This window comes from Myxine glutinosa, chromosome 3 (assembly GCF_964187855.1).
Source record: "Myxine glutinosa chromosome 3, kmMyxGlut1.1, whole genome shotgun sequence".
Lineage (NCBI taxonomy): Eukaryota > Metazoa > Chordata > Myxini > Myxiniformes > Myxinidae > Myxine > Myxine glutinosa.
Window position 1 is genome coordinate 45782419 of NC_136263.1, and position 18878 is coordinate 45801296.

The 18878-nt window shown below is 45.3% G+C and overlaps 1 protein-coding gene across 6 annotated transcripts; it reads right to left on the reverse strand.

The window, feature by feature from the left end:
* Nucleotides 1-313: 313 nt before the first annotated feature.
* Nucleotides 314-17187, reverse strand: LOC137417240 (5-taurinomethyluridine-[tRNA] synthase subunit MTO1, mitochondrial). Of its 6 annotated transcripts, none has more exons than XR_013622815.1 (14): nucleotides 16979-17015; nucleotides 16496-16740; nucleotides 16025-16224; nucleotides 6591-6708; nucleotides 6166-6342; nucleotides 5906-6018; nucleotides 5448-5560; nucleotides 3537-3727; nucleotides 3311-3441; nucleotides 2924-3131; nucleotides 2606-2774; nucleotides 2403-2521; nucleotides 1324-1458; nucleotides 314-1144 (listed from the first exon to the last, which is right to left on the reverse strand). XR_013622815.1 is itself a non-coding variant. In XM_078773974.1 (14 exons), the coding sequence occupies exons 2-14, from the start codon at nucleotides 16695-16697 to the stop codon at nucleotides 1043-1045; spliced, it is 2001 nt and encodes a 666-aa protein (XP_078630100.1). In that variant the 5' UTR covers nucleotides 16698-16740; nucleotides 17043-17187; the 3' UTR covers nucleotides 314-1042. The 6 variants fall into 6 exon arrangements, 3 of the variants coding, with proteins under 3 accessions (XP_078630100.1, XP_078630099.1, XP_078630098.1); XM_078773974.1 differs by lacking the exon at nucleotides 16979-17015 and adding an exon at nucleotides 17043-17187 and having other exon boundaries at nucleotides 1324-1481; XM_078773973.1 differs by having other exon boundaries at nucleotides 1324-1481; nucleotides 16894-17017.
* Nucleotides 17188-18878: the final 1691 nt, after the last annotated feature.

Genomic DNA, 18878 nt, shown 5'->3' on the forward strand with positions numbered 1-18878 from the left:
CTCAAATTGAAATCCTCGCGGAGTTTTCCCTCTTTCCAAAATTTTGAAATGTTGATCGTCTTTGCAAAATGACATTCACATGAAGGGAAACTGAACAAACGTGAAGCGTAAAAAAATAATATAAATCGGTTTACAAGTTTCCTTTCATGGCCTCCAAACACCAACCCTCTGCAATTGGAAGAGCGCTCAATCTCATTTTCAAAACGAGGTTTTAACTGCGAGATCATTACGGACGCTTCAAAAACACAACACACATTCGCACCCTCATGCATGATTTACAGAGTTATTGCAATAATAAAAAGGACCAACAACATGAAAGCACCAATGCGTTTCCTTATAATTGTGTAGTGATAGTTATTGCATCATTATTATTAGTTTACAAAGCATAGAGCCGCAAAGCATGAAATACACGAGGGCAACATCGGGCACAGCGGCTCACTCGAATTGCCTTTCAAGCACAGGATTGATGTCCATGAAAAATGTCTCTCGTGTACATAGGATACTGGTTTCCTGCATGATGAACCGGGAGCATGCTCTAATGTACAATGAACTCTAATGAACTGAGCTCTAGCTCTAATTCCCCCCCCCCCCCCCCTTCCCATGCCTCCTCCCCACAAGCCCTCTTCCTCCCACAGATCTCCAGATGTCCCTGCTCTGAAATGTTATACTTGTGTGCTTCCCTCTCTCTCCCCATCTTGTCTCCCGCTCCCTTTATCTTATGTTTTATGTGTTAGTTTATCTTTTTATGATTAATGTTAGCTCTTACATGAGCCTCGATCTTGTATACAAAAAAAAAAAAAACTCAAACTAATATCCTAATATCCTTGGTCCATATGAAATTCATGTACAAAGCTTTCCATGAACCTTAAATAATGTAGAAAAATAAAACAGCCTTCTCCTTTTCTCCTTTTCTCCTCACATCCTCACCACTGCATCATCATCGGTTTTTTCTTCATTCACCTGAAAGCTCTCACTACCGCTCCCCTAACTTCCCCCCTTTTTACCATCATCTAATGATAAGACGGTGAGGATGAGGAGATGCTCATGGAAGTCGAGATCTTTCCCGTCTCTCTTGTGTGACGTAACGCAGGAGGTTAACAATAGCAGCTGGAGTTACACCAGGTGTTCGGCTTGCGGCCGCTATCTGTGGATAATAAAAGGGGGAAAAAGGGCTGGAGTGACAAGTCTTTGGAGTAGTGCAGACATGAATCAAACCTTGACCCAGTGAGCTCATGCCAACTCAACCTCGTGCCAAAGCACAAAATCAGCATAAAACGACGATTGAATCTCGAAGAATAATCTCCACATCCAATGTAAACCCACCGTGGTAGGCCTCGTGGTGGCGAGCCTCTCCCGAACCTCAGCGGACAGTGATATGGGCAGAGAGGTATAGTCCAGGTCAAGGGGCAAGGGCAGGTTGGCCTCATTTCTCACCGCCTTCATTGCCTCCTGCTCCATCTCCATGGGGAAAGCGTACATACCTAGTAACGCAAATTAATGGTTTAACACAACGAATAAGCTGTATGACGAGCCAATCAGTATTACACATGACAAAACGCTGACTTTTGAAGACCCAGTTTATCACAGGGCATCATGGGCTATCGATCTACAAGTTTCCATCCTGATATCTCATACGACTCATATATACTCAATATCATACTCAGAAGTGTTATGATTTATGGGAGCGAGACATGGGTAATGAACGTAGAGCAGCAACGAAGGCTGGAAAGGGTGGAAATGCGAATGGTTCGGTGGATGTGCGGAGTATCATTGAGAGAGAGAGGAAGACAAATGATGAATTGTGAAAGATGATGGGAATAGAGCCTGTGATTGATGCTGTGAAGAGGAACAGGTTGAGATGGTTTGGTCATGTGTTGAGGAAGGATGAAAGTGACTGGTTGAGAAGAGTGATGGAAATGAATGTAGAAGGAAGTAGAGGACGGGGAAGACCGAGAAAGACTTGGCTGAAGATGGTGGAAGAAGAAATGCGGGCAAGGGGGTTAACAAGGGGAGATGCAGAAAATAGGGCAAAATGGAGAAGATCGTCATGGGGACTGCAAGGCTAACCCCCCCCCCCCCCCTAGCAGGGAAGATGGCCTTAAAATGCCTGTTGTTGTGTTGTTGTAACCTCATACGACTCATAAACTCCCTTTCCCTCCTATTGTTCCCTTATCACATCCTCCTTTCCCATTTCTCCCCCACCTCCCGATTCCAATACCCTTTTCCTTGTATGTCTTATCCTCATCCTATCTCACCCTTTTGTCAATTGAACTTCACCCTTTCCCTTTCAGTATTCTGCAGAACTCCAACAGCCACGGCAACGAATAATGCATACCGATGCTGACTGCATTAGGACTTCCAGATGTAATCATATGGGTGAAGGTGATTCAATGATTACATACTCTCAATCTTCAGGCGCTTAGCAATTTCGACCAATTCAGCATATTTTGTAAGCGCTTCTGGGTAAAGAGCTGCCAACATCTCCATGGTTACTCCCGGGTACTGTAGAATGTCCAATGCACTGCAAAAGAAGAGAAGCCAGAAAGATTAAAAACCAAAAGCAATGAGGTCAACTTTCTTGGAAAAGCTTCGTACATATACCAACCTGAGAACGTTGGTGCGTTGAAGACTGATCTGAATGTCAGGAAGAGCACTTGCCCAGCGGGGGGATGAGCAGCGGATGGAACACAGAGCAAGTTTGCCATCATTCATAGCCCTGGCTGTTTCCTGTACCTTGAGCCAGCGAGATTCCTCCACACAGCCTAGTTCCCATCCTACAGCACAACCCAATACCATACATGGTTGCCATGTCTTTCACACCAAATCAATTGCGTGTCATCTTCAAATAAAAGCTTCCATTCATAATCAACACCTAGTCACACAATGCCATTAACCCTGAAACACATTCTTAATAATTACTAACCTTTGGCAGTGAGACGAAGGTCAGCATTATCGGGCCGCAAGGTGAGGCGGAACTCAGCACGAGAGGTGAACATGCGGTAAGGCTCATCTGAAGATATCCCAGAGAGCATATCACTCACCATGACACCAAGAAAGGCTTCGTCACGACCAAGCTCCATCATAGGCTTTCCCAGGCTCAAGAGGCCTGCATTTATCCCTGCCAGCAGGCCCTGGCATAAAGGTATAATAGAAGGTAAGGAATGCAAAAATACAAAAGCATTAAAAAAAAAACAAATGAAAAAGAGAGAGGGAGAAAGATATGGGGAATTGGAAAACAGAGACAGGGCAGCTCAAACTTTTGTTTTAACATCCATTCTGCCATAATCTGTCCACCTCAATCTTCCCAAACCTGTCCAGCTGCCTCCTCGTAGCCTGTGGTCCCATTGATCTGTCCAGCGAGGAACAGCCTTTGAAGACGGCGACTCTCGAGTGACGGACTCAACTCCCGAGGATCCAAGCAGTCGTACTGCACTGCGTAACCTGCAGGAGCGACCATGGCACACCACCATCAGCACTGAGATCATGAGCTCTAATTGGCACTCTTCGGTCTACATTTAACGATCACAATCAATTACCAGGACGGAGCATCTGGCAGCGTTCAAGACCAGGCATGGTCCTCAACATAATCTCTTGCAAGTCTGCAGGGAGTGACACAGAGAGACCCTGGGGGTACACCATCTCAGATGAGAAACCTTCTGGTTCCAGCCACACGCGATGCTCCCGTCCAGGGAAGCGAATGACTTTGGCTTCAATGGAGGGGCAGTATCTTTGGATCGGGGAGCAATGGCAAAGAATGAGTTGAATAAGAATTCCCATGAAGGACAGGTTCAGCACTAATGTAGTAAGTTAGCAACAGACTTGGAGTGAAACACAAGGCAAGTATCAAAAACAGAGCTACTAATAATAGTCATTAATTAATTTTAATGTTAAATGCTTCTTTTTTTACGGACATAAATGAATACTAATTTCACTCTGCATGTGTTGCACATCACGTGCAGTGAATTCCACGTCCCTGCACCTTGTACTTATTGTTATTTAAAAAAAATGCTTCTGTACACCGAACAAAAATCGAATCGGCTTATTCTTGTCACCTAACCAACTCATCCACCTAGTTTGGTCATAATCCGTCCACAACTTGAGATACCGTGTTATATATCGTTTTTGGCCCTATCTCCCAATAATGAAGAATCACTTAAGAAATTGTCGGATCCGGATCTTCACCAAAATCTCGTCAATTCGTCCTTGTCACACACCCAACATGTCCAGCAAGTTTTGGTGGCATCCGTCCACATCTTTTTGAGACATCCTGCTCACAAACAAACAAACAGGGGTGAAAACGTAACCTCCATCCACCTGCAATGGCAGAGGTAACGAGATAACGTGCAAGACTTAAGACTCGAGCGAAGACAAACACAAAGACAAAAGCAATACAACATGACCAGGTAAGTACGTTGAAAAAGACATGGGGATGGATTCACCATACAATTAATAGGACAGAGAACAAATGGCAAGTTAGACAAGACAGATCTGGATTACATTTTCTTTAAACTCTGTTGGTGGATTTTGTGAACATTTTTTCTGCATCCACATGAATGCAACAAGACAAGAGCTCGTATGTCTTTATTGAAGATCACTATTCCACATCTATGTTATGAGATGCCATTATTTAAATTACTGAAGCAAAACGGTGCAAAAATTATATATTTAACAGACATACCAGCAAATGATTACCCATAATACATATAATTTCACAATCAATGACATCTTCTACTTCGAATGTTCAAAGGAAGTTTACCGAGCTTTTGGTATGATTGTCAAGTATTTTAGGTCAGGTCAGTCTTTTGGGATCGCCACTGGTAACATGGTACCCAGTGCTACCTGCCGCATGGTCGGGTTGTCGGCAACTAAACTGACACCCCTCCCTGGCTTTGCTAGTGGGGAGGGTGACTGACACCTTGCCATCTGACCCTAACAACATCTGAAAAAAGGAGGATGAGCTGCTGTGGAGAGCCAACTGGGCCATCCAGTAAGGAGATGGTCTCTCCTAAAAATCACCCATCCGGTTTGGACCGGTTCAAGTCATACCAAATACTTTAAAAATGGTACGTGCTGCTTCCTTGCTTGGAAAGGATAGACCACGGACAATCCCTATCGGTTAGCATCCATGGGGAGGAGGAAATTCCCCACTGAGTGCGGTGAGAAAAGGGGTGCCATTGTTATGATGTCGCTGGTACCCAGAGTATCCAGGGACGAGACGTTAGTGACGCCACTTCCCCCAAGCTCAGTGGCTGTGTTGTGTTTGTCTCGTCAGTATGTCCGTGTGTGTGTGTGTGTGTGTGTGTGTGTGTGTGTGTTTGTGTGTGTGTGTGTGTGCGAGCTCTATTCCAAGCCTTAGCCCAAGTAGTAAAAAAAAAAGTGATATTCTTATCATTGCGAGCTCCTGCGTCACTCTGAAAAGGACAATACCATTTCGCGTATAAACCCACCTTGGACCCTGTACATTTCCCACTACATGCGCCGAGAGTGACAGGTTATCACGTACGACACGTTCCGATTCCGAAGTTGTGTTGGTTAGATAGCAGTGGATTTGGTCTGCAGGCTGAATGGGATAGACAAAGTTCCGCAGATAAAGTATCAAAATAAAAGAAACTTTACACATTTGTTTATATACTTTGCACAACAAAGAGCCTGAAGGTCAGTAATTGAAGGTCGAGGGTTCAAGCTCCGTGTGATGAATATAAAGCTTGTAGTCTTTAATACTCATGGAGGAGCTTGTACAAGTGTAGTAAATCACTTTTAAAACTTCATTATTAAGGAAGTCTGCTGTATTCCACAAATTATAAGGCGATCGCGAGACATTACTGTCATGTATTACACACGTAAATGAGATCAGCCTCATGGGCTAAATACTCAAAATGGGAGCGTCAACGAGGTCATTACGAACCTTGATATAAACTCTGTCATTCATAAAAGAGAACGGAGTTGGTGGGTCATCTGGAGGGACCAGTTTCAGCACAGAGAAGTCCACAGAGTTCTTAGAAATTCTGGGAGGAGTCCCTAACAAAAAGGACAAGGAGAGTAAAGAAAAGCATAGCTGTTTGACTAACTAGAGGGAATAAAACATTGTAAGGAAAAACTACGAGCATCATCTGTGTCTCTCTCACGACCCTCGAGTGATGCTTCTAACGTCACGTGATCCAGTACCTGTTTTAAGGCGTTTCCGAGTGAAACCATGTGCAGCGAGAGAGTGCGAGAGCGCGAGAGAAGAGGGGTCACCAAGTCGTCCACCCGACCTCCGCTCTTCACCAATCAGGAGCTCCCCCCTGAGGAAGGTCCCAGCCGTGAGGACAACAGTTTTTGCTTCCACCTGGTACCCAGACTCTGCAGGGATAAAAAGAGAGCAGGAGAGCAAGGGCTTTAGAGGAAGGGAAGGGTTAAGTGTTGGTTTTGTAACAATTTCACTGCTTTCACGATGTAAAACGGAGAGACGAAGAATCAAAGAAAGAATGATGATATCACATGGTGAAGACGCAACATGTTTGTCTTTTGCATGTGGCGTAGCGTAGGGTCTGGGGGTCCGATGATCAGGGTATGAACATTTCCACAAAGAGCAAACTGCTTCACAATACCCAATAGGACTCCCTTCACTGCCGACACTCCAGGAAACGAAGGGTCTGGGGGTCCGATGATTATATCGTCCACCGCACCTTCCCTCAACCACAAATTGGGAGTGCCACGTAATTCTGCCTGGTACAAGTGTGGTAAACAAGAGAGAGAGAACATAAAATGATGCGGAGCTAATTTTAACATTCCGGCGTGAATGTTCCAAATCGATGCTTTCGGTCATAACTCGCACATAACTTGTTGAGATATCATGCAATACGAGCCGAAACCCGTGGAACATCCACGGAAGGGAGGATGTGGTGTATGGATAGAGTGTACCATTATGGATGGCGTAGGGGATTTGCTTGTCCGAGTAAGAGTTAGGAAGAAAGATGAGAATGAAGAGTGCGTATATGAACAACGTATTTATTGCAATCTACTTAAATGACAACGCGACGATATACTTTTGAAAAATGAATGGATTCGTAATAGGAATCGGCATAGCACCACTCTGGCCATACTGGTGCACAGGGCGGGTCATACTCAGGTGCCAAAATCAATCTGAAGGAAATCCTAACATGAGGGGTGTTTATATTATGTGTTGTTTTATGGGGAATTCAAATATGAGTTTATTTTTTGGATAGGATAACTCTAACCTACATCAATTTGTATTTCTAAATTGCCAATTTTACCCTTTCGAACCCCTTTATAAGATATTAAAAGATATAAGGGAAATCATTCATATTGACACAGCCAAATCAAATGTACATATTTATTAACAGGTGAACTGCATGTATATCACTGGTTACAATTACAAAGATCAATCTCCTTACTTCTTGAACGTTACCAGGTTGCACAAGTCCTGCTTTGACTCATTCTTGGACATCAGCCTCCTGCTGGTCTCCTGAGCCCTGATGCCTCCATCCCTCTTTTCCTGTGAGAAGTACTTAGCAGAAGCCTCAGTCACCATTTTAACAACCCTCTCAATGCTTTGTGTGTGGCAAAGCCAGTTGAGCACCTCCATGGGGGTGTTGATGAAGTTCTTCACCTCCGAGGTGCTTAGGGAGCAGGTGAGAGGTGGCTCTGACACACCTTCTGACCAGCTGATCAAGTTACCAATGCTGAAGCATCACAGTTGATGTCAGGTGTCTTTCTGGTCCTGACAGAGGAGTCCCCCAGCTGAGTGTCTGGGTCCCCCTCTCCCCTGATGGCCAGGATTCTCTCCACCCCCTCAGTCCTCTCCTTCTGATCCTCAGAGCACAGCAGTGTTTGGAGGATGGCTTCACTGTGGGCATACCAAGCAGATCTTCTCACAGTCGGCATCACAAGGTCCAGCACCTCCTTCCTCTGGGACTTCAGGCAGTCCAGCTGAAACAAGATGTGCCTAGGCCCTTCGATCCAGGAGTGCTTGACTTTCACGTTGAACCAACATGGATAATACACTCCAATGATGAATTCCACAATGAATTGCAGATTCTTCTGGTTCTTTCCTGTCAGTCCATGCTTTGACACCCAGAGCCTGAGAAGTCTGTTCGCTGTGGTGAGCCAGTGGCTGTGGTTTACTGGTCCAATCTCCACTAGAGCCAGCCTTGCAGGAAGCACTCCATCCCTGATTGCACAGACAATTTTATAGCCATAGTGTTGATCAGTTGAGAGATCTTCAATGGCCTTGTCAGACAGCTTCATCAGTGGAGGGCCAACAAAGATCCGGGTGAAGTTTGGATTGATATCCAAGTCTGTAGCAGAAGCAAGGAGCTTTCCTATTGGCCCGGAAAATGTGTTGTCTGACAGAGTAGGGCCATCAAGGTGAACAATGAGATGGCGCAGGGGAAGTTCACCAGTGTGCAGGTTGCACACCAACCAGACCAGCTTTCTCCCCAGGTGCAGCTCCAGCTTCCGCATTACTCCAGCTTTCACACCAGTGTTGACATTTGTTGAGTCTCCTCCAATGGCCCACAAGGTCTTATCAAAACCCCTCTCTTTCAGCCAGGCAAACAGGACCTTAGCAATCTGCTCCGCATGTGACTCCTCTTTAGTTGCTTTCTCTGGGGTAAAGTGGAACAGATAGTAGCTACCAGGCTCACTAACAACAGTATAGTGTTCTTCCTTGATCTTTGCAGGAAAAGATTGGTCATTGCCCTCAGCTTCCATCATCACATTGGTCAGGTCAATCCACCCATCAAAGAGGATGCAGGAGATCCCCCCCTCCTCCCTGCACTTCTCATCAAACTCTTCCCCCAGCTCTGCCATCAACTTCTCCTGTGCTCTATTGACCTTGTTCTTATCAATCACTTTACTTGTATTGTCTTCTGTGATGATTCCTGCATCAATCAGAGCTGCAGTTGCTATCGCTGCAGTTGGCCTCAGCCCTATGCCATACCTTACACTAGCAAGGGCAATGTTTGGAATCTCATCATAGTTTTTCTGGACCTTTGCTGAAGCTGCAGGCTCAGTGTCAGTTTCAGGGAAGAGCTCAACTTCAGTGACAAACTCATCTTCAGCACCACTTCTCTCCAATTCCAGATCCTCATCACCATCTGACAAAAATCTCTTAACATCCTTCCTGGCTGCCTTCTCTGCTGCTGCAGCATTTTCCTCCTTGCTCCTTCTCCTTTTCTCTGCATTCTTTTTATTTTCCTGCCTTTCCAATGTCCTCACCTGTCTCTTGTGCTCTGGCAGATCAGGGCTCCCCATTTGGTGGGGTCCTTTACTTCCAACCTTCTCTTTCTGTCCCTTAATGTAGGCAAGATCTTTCACAGGAATCATTTTCTCTCTGCTGCAGGAACAGTTAATGTGGGCTTGGATCACACAGCCCTCACCGGCCTCACAGCCTCCACCTCACAACTGGTAATCTGACACTTGCAAGTCAAAATATCAAATAACTTGTCTAACTTGACAATGAACCTCTCTTTGGCATCAAGTTTGCCCTTCCCAAGAGGAGATCTCGCGAGATCTTGGAGACGGCGGCAGGGATTTTCGAAGCTCCACACGGTCTCCACGTTTTTCGAAGTTAAGTCTGTTCACAATTGTATTTTGTCGAAACTGTATTTATCTTTCGGTGTGTGAAGTTATTGTGTGCAACTTTGGTTGTTTCTCGGTGTTTATCTTTCATAAATTGATCGTCTGTTTGCCGTGTCGCGAGCAAGGCCTTGTACAGTGTGCACTGTACAACCTTGAGGCTTTGTTTTTCTCTCAGTGGTCCGTCGTTTGTGATCCAATAACTTTCGTTCTCTGTATTCCCAGTCTTTTCACCCATAGTCCCAGTCTTCCTTGTGTAAATCTCAACTCAAAAAAAAACAAAAAAAAAACATTTCCTTCTCTGTTCTCATTCGTTTATTTCTTCTTATTCGTTCATTCGTTCTTCGACCACGTGTTTCTCCCCCATTTCCCCAGATAGTTTTCACTCATTAACCTTCAATGTTTACACTTTCCCCTCAAGTTATGTATTCCGTCATATTTTATAACACCTTTTTCTTCTTCTTCTTTAAAAGGCTGCTTTCGACTTGCTCACCAAATCAATTCATCCCAAAAAAAATATCCATCTCCTATAGTGCCTTTTTTCTACATTCCCTAAACTCTCCTGCACTCCATCCTCCAAACAGCGTCCTTAAACGTATTTTTAACTCGAAGGTCACAAGAAACTCATTTTGCAATAAATGTTCGTTTCCCATAAATCGTACACTTTCAAAAATCCAATCTCACCCCTCCCCTCCAAATCTTCCCCATAACCCCTCCCCTCCAAATCTTCCCCATCACCCCTCCCCTCCAAATCTTCCCCATCACCCATCCCTTTCAAATCTCCCCCCTTGCCTCCTCCCTCCTAAACTACTCCCTCACCCCTCCCCGCCAAGACGCCCCCTCGCCCTTCCCCTCCTAGACTCCTGCCTCACCCCTCCCCTCCAAATCTCCCCCATATCCCATCCCTTTCAAATCCCTCCCCTTGTCCCTTCCCTCCCAAACTCCCCCCTCACCCCTCCCCTTCAAATCTCCCCACCCTCATTGCTTCTCAATTTCCCCCCGCTCACTCCCCCTCCTCAAAGCGTCCTCCCCGCTTCTTCCCCCTTCAAACTCTCACCTCCATCTCCCCCAACCTTCTGCCTCGCTCTTCCCCCTCCTCAAATAACACCTCATTGTGGCTCACCCAATCACCATCAAACCTTTTGTCCGCCCCATCCTTCCCTTTCTCCGAGCTATTCTGAAATCTCTGACACACCTTCAACAGCTCTCCCTACCTCTTCCACCTCTTCCACATCTAACCCTACCCCTCCTCCCCCCTGTTCTGTATCTGATGCTCCCCCTTCCTCTTCATTAACGGTATGGACCTCAAACATCCGGGGCCTTCGTTCAAACTTAACTGATCTCTCCATACAGGTTGCTTCTGTCAAACCAGACGTGATCTGCTTAACAGAAACTTTCCTCCTTTATGATGTCTCTGATTCCATAGTATCTCTCCCGGGCTACTCCCTCCTCCGGTATGATAGACCTGAGCCTCGTCCTGGAGGCGGGGTTGCTATCTTTATCAAAAACTCTCTTCCTCACTCGCCCTGCACTGCACTCTCTCCACCTCACCCCCAGGAATACCTCTGGCTACGGCTTCCCCTTCGCTCCCACCTCTTGTTCATATGTGTGTTGTACCGTCCACCAAACAGTGATGACTCCATCTACATCTCGCTGTCTGATGATATGGACCAACTTCTATCTACTCATCCCAACTCTCTCTTCCTCATATGTGGTGATTTCAACTGTCATCATGCCAGTTGGCTGGGTGTGGGTACCTCTCTCACCAGCCATGGCTCCTCAGCAAAGGACTTCTGCGACTCACTGGGACTGACACAATCTGTCAATTTCCCGACCCGGATCTCAGTCAACGGAACATCTTCTCTTCTGGACTTGGTTATGACTAACTTCCCTGAAAATGTCTGCTGCTCTTCTTCTGCTCCGATCGGATCATCTGATCATGTCCTTGTTAAAGTGGACATCTCTCTGACCATCCTCAGGGAGCCTGCTCAGCGTCGACGAGTCTGGCATTTCACTCAGGCCAACTGGCACGGTCTTCAAGCAGCCATCAATCATCTGGACTGGTCTCCCATCTCTACCACCTCTGACATCAACTCATCCTGGGAATTCTTCCAAAGTAAATTGCTCTCTCTCATGCACAGATTTATCCCATCTCGTCTTCAGTTGTCATACCCTTCCTCCCGTCCATGGTACACGGAATCTTGTGGTGAGGCTGTTGCCCAGAAACAGCTTGCCTTCGTCTCCTGGAAAGCAAATCCAACGGAAGGAAATCTCATTTCCTTTCACAAAGCCCGAAACAAGTGTGTGTCCACCCTCAGGAGAGCCAGGAAACAATATCTCTCCGTTCTCAAGACCGAACTCTCTTATCTGTCTCCCTCTTCCAAATCCTGGTGGCGTCTGGTCAAATCCGTTTCTGGTGTTTGTTCCCCCTCCACCCCCTCCCTAACCTCAAACGGCTACACAGCTGACTCCGCACGTGAAAAAGCTGAATGCCTCAACTCTGTGTTTGCCTCTAAATCTTGTGTCCCAAACCCATCCCTCTCTGTACCCACCATACCCAGTCGTACCCTGCTGCTCCTGGACTCCGTGTCCTTTCCTCCTGACAAGGTGGAAAAGTTTCTGTCAACCCTCGACTCTGATTCTGCAACTGGACCCGACGGCATCAGCCCACGGGTCCTAAAATCCTGCTCTGCTGCTCTATCTCACCCTCTCTCTGTTCTCTTCACCCTCTCTTTTGCTCAAGGTCAACTGCCATCTGCTTGGAAATCAGCCAACATCACCGCTTTGCACAAAAAAGGTGCAAAAACAGATCCTAGCAACTACAGACCAATCAGCCTTCTCCCAATTATCAGCAAAGTCATGGAATCCATCATTGCTTCTGATATGAAATCTTTCCTCTTCTCCAATGGCTTGATCTCTGATCATCAATTTGGTTTCAGACCAGGTCACTCTACTCTGGACATGCTGCTTCTGCTGTCTCAACAATGGATGGAGGTCCTCAATGCCAAACAGGAAATTAGAGCTGTCTCCCTCGACATATCACGTGCCTTCGACACGGTCTGGCACCCCGCTCTGCTCACCAAACTCTCCTCCTTTGGTATCCATGGAAATCTCCACGCATGGCTGGCGGACTTCCTCTCTAGTCGTCGTCAACGTGTGGCCCTGAATGGGTTTCTCTCATCTCCTCTTCCTGTTCAGGCTGGAGTTCCCCAAGGCAGTGTTCTGGGCCCCGTGCTTTTTCTGGTCTTCATCAATGATCTCTCTGACTCTCTCGAAAATCCTCTCTATCTCTTTGCTGATGACTCCACTCTCTGCCGCTCCATTCCTCTTCCCTCAGATCGGCAGTCTGCTGCTTCCTCACTCTCTGAAGACCTGGACAAAATCACAGACTGGTCAAACAAGTGGAACATGTCTTTCAATCCTGACAAATCTCACACTCTTACTATGTCTCTCCGAAAAGATCGACTGGACAACCCTCCCATCTACTTTCTCAACAATCCTCTCCAAGAAGTTCTGTCGCTCAAGATTTTGGGTCTCACTATCTGCCATGATCTTTCTTGGGAAAACCACATTTCCAAGCTGGCCTCCAAAGCCAGTCGCCGACTGGGCATCCTCCGTCGTGCGAAGTCCTTCCTCGGCACGCCTGAGCTCCTCACCACATACAAGGCTTTCATCCGCAGCTCAATGGAATACTGTTCTCCCCTATGGGCCGGTGCTCCTGCCTCATACCTAGCTCGGCTTCACGCTGTTGAAACCAAAGCTTTCAGAATTATTGGAATCTCCCGCGATGAAGCTATCTCTGAGGGCCTTTCACTCACTCACCGCAGGCAGGTAGGTGGTCTTTCTGTCTTCTACCGACTCCTCTCCGGCCTTGCACCCCCAGCTCTCTCTGTGCTCTGTCCCCCAAATATTCCTACAGGTCGCACAAGATCTGCCAGCAACCCTCTGATGGTTAAACTGCCGAAATCTCGGCTCTCCGCTCACCTTCACTCTTTCATTCCTCTTTTCTCCCGCCTCTGGAACAAACTCCCTCACTCCCTTCAATCCCACTCCTCCCTCCAGGTCTTTAAAACAGCTGTTCACCACCATCTCTTATCTTCCCCCATCCAAAACCTTGATCTTTTCTACCCCCGCTAATTCACCCCAGATCCACCTTGTTTGAAATTCCAACTTCTTTCCTGGAAGTCCTGGCAGTGTCCATATGTTTTATACCTCTCCCACTGCCCCCTTCCCACGCCCCCCCCCCCCAAAGCCCTCGCCCTCTCTCAGATCTCTCGATGTCTCCATGTCTCTCGGTCCCTGCTCTCAAATGTTGTGTTTGTGTCCTTCCCCCTCTCTCCCCATCTTGTCTACCGCTCCCTATGTTATATGTTTTATGTGTAGGTTTGTCTTTCTGTGTGATTAATGTTCGCTCTTTCACGAGCCTCGATATTGTATACAAAAAAAAAAAAAAAAAAAAAAAAAAAAAAAAACTTCACTGCCTGATTCCAGACCTCCTTGAGCTTGGACATGATGGTCACCTTTTCATTGATAACAGGAGGCTTGAAAAGAGCATTAGCTTTGCTCCACTGACAAATCAGACCAGGGTAGATGTCAGACACGAGCTGGTCCACTGGGTAGTTCCTCCTGTCATCTTCACTTTGCTCCCTCAAGTAGATGCCATACCTCAGGATATCCCTCACAGTTGGCAGTTCAGACACCAACAGCTCCTGCCCAGTGCCAACAAGATTACTTAAATGAGAACTTGATTTCATCCTTGTTCTGACTAGAGCCATTTTTAGTAGTTCACACTGAAATAAAAACAATAATACACAGGTAAGTATCCACTACAGACAGATATTAAGGTATTACACAGGTATTACAGAAAACCGTCAAAATATTCACTTCACAGGTCACTATTTTCCTTTACATGTAACTCAGGCTGGCAATAGGTAAGTACACAAATCAATTAACAAATATAATATAAAACAAGGTAATTTACATCTAAAATTATTATCTATTTGTTCCTCAGGTTCCTTATCAAAAACGTACTTACTGGCAATGCCATAAGAAGAGAAGAGAAGACGGATGGATAAGGATTGCCAACCTCCTCAACATCGAGCTTTCAGCAACAAGATGGCTACAACTGCCGTCCCAACAGGAAGTTACCAAAATAAAAGCCCGAACTTCAAAATAAAAAACTTCTCTTTTTTCCAGAAGAATAGCAAAATAATCAAAAATTTAATAATAATCAACTGCAAATTGATGTAGGTTAGGGTTATCAGAATTTTAAAAAAACCTCAGATTTGTGTTCTACACACCAAAATACGTAATATGAACACCCCTCTCGATTGATTTCCCAAAAAAAAAAAGTATGGCCCGCCCTACCCGGGTGAGTGGTGCAGTGGTATGTGTCAATGGAAAGGAACAGCAGTAGAACCATAGACTTTTTAAAAAATGAACGGATTAGTAAATCGACTGGAATTAGCCCCATACTGGCGCATTGGTAAGCGTCAATGTCAAGGCAGAGCAGTAGGAATATAATACAATGAACGCAGTATCAGAGGTTGAAATGATTTTAAAACTTCTGGATAAACAATGTTTGGGGTAATCGTCAAGCCTCTGACGACTCCTTGCGTACTCGTATTATCAACCTTGATATACACATCTTTGAACGACCGTGCTCTTGAACATGCCACATATAACTGGCCGTGGGAGATGGCGCCGTATCGGCAGTTAATCGGATGCTTTTGGGCCCCAAAGTCGACTAATTCAGATTTTTCGAGTATGGCTGTACGTGATAAACAAAGAGCGCGGTTGGAAGAAATTATGGTAAACCCACCTGATGAGGTTAGCGTACACCGCGATCGACGACACCGGCACAAATGCATGCTCAGGATTGTCCACTCGATGGACGGCTTGCTGTCGCCGTCGACTGTCGAATCAGCGGACGGCTTGCTTCGCCTTCGCCCAGCAGACGCCAATACGATGGCGTCGTAAGATGGCGTCGTATCGGCAGTTAATCGGATGCTTTTTGGGCCCCAACGTCGGCTAATTCAGATTTTTTGAGTATGGCTGTACGTGATAAACAAAGTGCACGGTTCGTAGATCGTAAATCCATTAGTGCTGTGGGCATCGGGTCACTGGATGCGGCGTAAAAGGGATAACAAAGTCGAGTCCTTACGCTATTATTATATAGATACCGTTTTTAGTCCAGTCTCTCAATTGTGAAGAATCACTTAAGGAATTAAATATATATATAGTATCCGGATTCGGATCTTCACCAAAATCGAATCAATTCGTCCTTGTCAAACAACTAACATGTCCACAAAGTTTCATCTGAATCTGTCCACAACTTTTTGATATATCCTGCTCACAGACAGACAGACAGGGGTGAAAACATAACCTATGGTGGCAGAGGTAACAATGAAGAGCTTCTGACGAAGGATCACATTACAAATACCTGTATGAACTGCCGGTAGAGCTCACGGTCCACCTGAGCACGAAGTCCCCAAACGGCAGGTCCTTTTCTCCGGTTCAGAACACGGAAGTTTATGCCCGCACGATCCGCGGCCCGGCCGCACAGACCGCCAAGGGCATCGATCTCCCTGACCAGATGACCTTTACCCACACCACCCCATGAAGGATTGCAGGACATCTCACCTGCTCAACACACACACACACACACACACACACACACACACACACACACACACACACACACACACACACACACACACACACACACACACAATCTTGAATTCTTGATCATGAAGGGAAACAACACGACGACACTTTGGTCCAGATTTCGCATCACAATGGGCCATCTACTTCTTACGTACGCACGGGCGGTGGATCGGCGTGTACGGTTGTTGTGTTGGTGGCGGGGGATTTCCTGCATATTCGCATGTTATAAATATATTTCGATCCTCACCGATGGTGCTGAGTTTGTGGGTAAGAAGCAAAGTGCGCAGACCCATCCTGGCGGCCGCAGCAGCCGCCTCTGTCCCTGCGTGTCCACCACCCACAACGAGCACATCGAACCCGCTCGGTTCTCCTGCCAGTCCCCGTTTCGGAGCACAAAGTCGCCCAGTCGTGGCAACAAGACAACCTCTCCCGCACCGCAGCAACCACATCACCTTGACTAGAGCATGCAACCACCACCAGGGTTGCGTGAAACTGAAAGTGACAGCAAATACGTCGGATTACAAATACAACACTTCGGGTATTCTGGAACATTTTAATTACCGCATTGTTATTTATTTATTTCATGAACCAATTCATTTAAAAGTATAAATTATTATTTGTAGCCTTCATCGCCTCAACACCGACCTTCGCGCTACTTTGCTTTAAAATAAATTTTCTCCCATGTCAAAGTTCATTATACACATAACATTCACTAAAAGCTGAAATTCACACTTTATTCGCAAGCATGAAATTTTAGAAGCGTCTCAGAATTTTACGTGGGAGTGTATAATCACCGGAAGGAACGAAAAAGGACCGGAAGACACCCAACGGGCCCAGGAAGATACTGAAAGGGATCCAAAGCCACTCAGACGATCCAACGAAACATTTTCCTGACGAACATGAATTGTCACATTAGGTACTCTGTGTTATACAGAATTAAACGAGAGCTGCATTATCCATAAAGTTAGTCAGATTTTTAGATCTGTGTTATAGTCCCTGGCGGTGTGATCCGCAGCAGAAGCGGAGTTATTATGCACCCGAAATTGAGCTGCTATTCTGGGCGCGAATCATTACCGAATTTGAAAGCTATGAGTAATTTACCTCACGAGCAAGTTGCCCATGCCCGCACATAATTCCAAACGGGGAAGGGATGAAGGTGGCAAATGGCGTCATCTATCGTGGAGCCGCGAGTTGGAGCAACAATTCACACTTATTGCCACATCTGACTCAATTTAAATGCTCCAATGGCGGCAAAATGCTCCACTTTAAACTGTTTGTTTGCTATATGTAGGATTGTAGCTTTTTGATGCCTAGGGTCAGTAATAAAAATTTATATTGGTGTCAATGTTGGTGATCAAATTAAATTGCAAATCAAAGGGAGGTGCAAAGCACCCCTCCCTGTATATAAGGGATCGTTTCTCTGCATGCACCTTTTACATGGGGACTGAAAATGCGTTTCTCGGCTTCTACTGGACGAAATTGGCTGCAAACTTCAGAAGTAAATGCTTTGTACGTTTAGGTAATATGTTTCAAATTTCAGCAACGTCCGTTTATGTATTCTTGTTATATTTATAAAACCCTCGAAATGACGTTGGTGTCCGTCCATCCGTCCAACAATGTGTTGGCGCTCATATCTCAAGGACTATACATTGAAACTTGGAATATACATTGGCCAGTAGGTTAGTTAATGGCTTTCGAAACAAATTCCACCTAAGTGCTCTCGATTTTGCTTTAAAATTAAATATATAATTATATATATATGAATATATATACATAAATAAATATATAAAAATATATACACCCCTTCCTTTTTTCGGGACGGTTTCTCTGTATGCAACTTTAACATGAGGACTGAAAATTCGTTTCTCGGCTTCTACTGGTATATTGTATAAATAAATATACATAATATAAACACACTTTATGCCCCTTTAAAAGATTGTTTAATTTTTTTTTTTGTTCTTCTAACATGTTGGCTCAACGGCATAATGGATAAAGCATCAGACTCCCAAGCTGGGGATTGTGGGTTCAAATCCCATCTGGGTTGAATTTTTCTTTTTCCCCTTACTTTTTCAAGTCTTTTAGATCATCTTGAATAAAGTCTTTGATGAACAAATGAGCAAATGTTGAGCATTTTGTTCGTATTCAAAATGTATCTTGTGAAAAATGCCAGGGGCATAGAAAAGGCCCTTTTAAATGGGATGTGCCAAACTATAGAAAAGGGACATTCTTGGGTAAAATGTCAGGGACATAGAAAATGCCCCTTTATATAAGGGTATGTGCCATGGGGCAAAGTATAGAAAAGAAGGGACATTCCATAGCATGGGGCAAAGTATAGAAAAGAAGGGACATTCCATAGCTTGTAGAAAATGCCAAACAATACAAAATGAGAATCATTCAAAAAAATATCGTGTGCACGCTGGACTACCCTTGTGTTCTGATGAGGAACCAAGTAATGTCTAGAAAAGTTAATGTAAAGGGACGCCCTACATCTGGCAAATAAAATACATTTATTTCTTCATGCAGCTGTATGAATAAAATTGGTGCCCCTTTATATGAATCTTTCTAGAGCATTACTTGGTTCCTCCTCAGAACACAAGGGTAGTCCAGCATGCACACGATTTTTTTTGAAT

What these genes read in the sequence shown, in the direction of transcription:
- LOC137417240 (XM_078773972.1), bottom strand. An exon ending in TCTACCGGCAGTTCATACAG is followed by an intron (nt 6,709 to 16,024) that starts GTATTTGTAATG and finishes CACTTGTACCAG; the next exon opens with GCAGAATTACGTGGCACTCC. An exon ending in CCACCACGAGGCCTACCACG is followed by an intron (nt 1,145 to 1,323) that starts GTGGGTTTACAT and finishes TATTATCCACAG; the next exon opens with ATAGCGGCCGCAAGCCGAAC.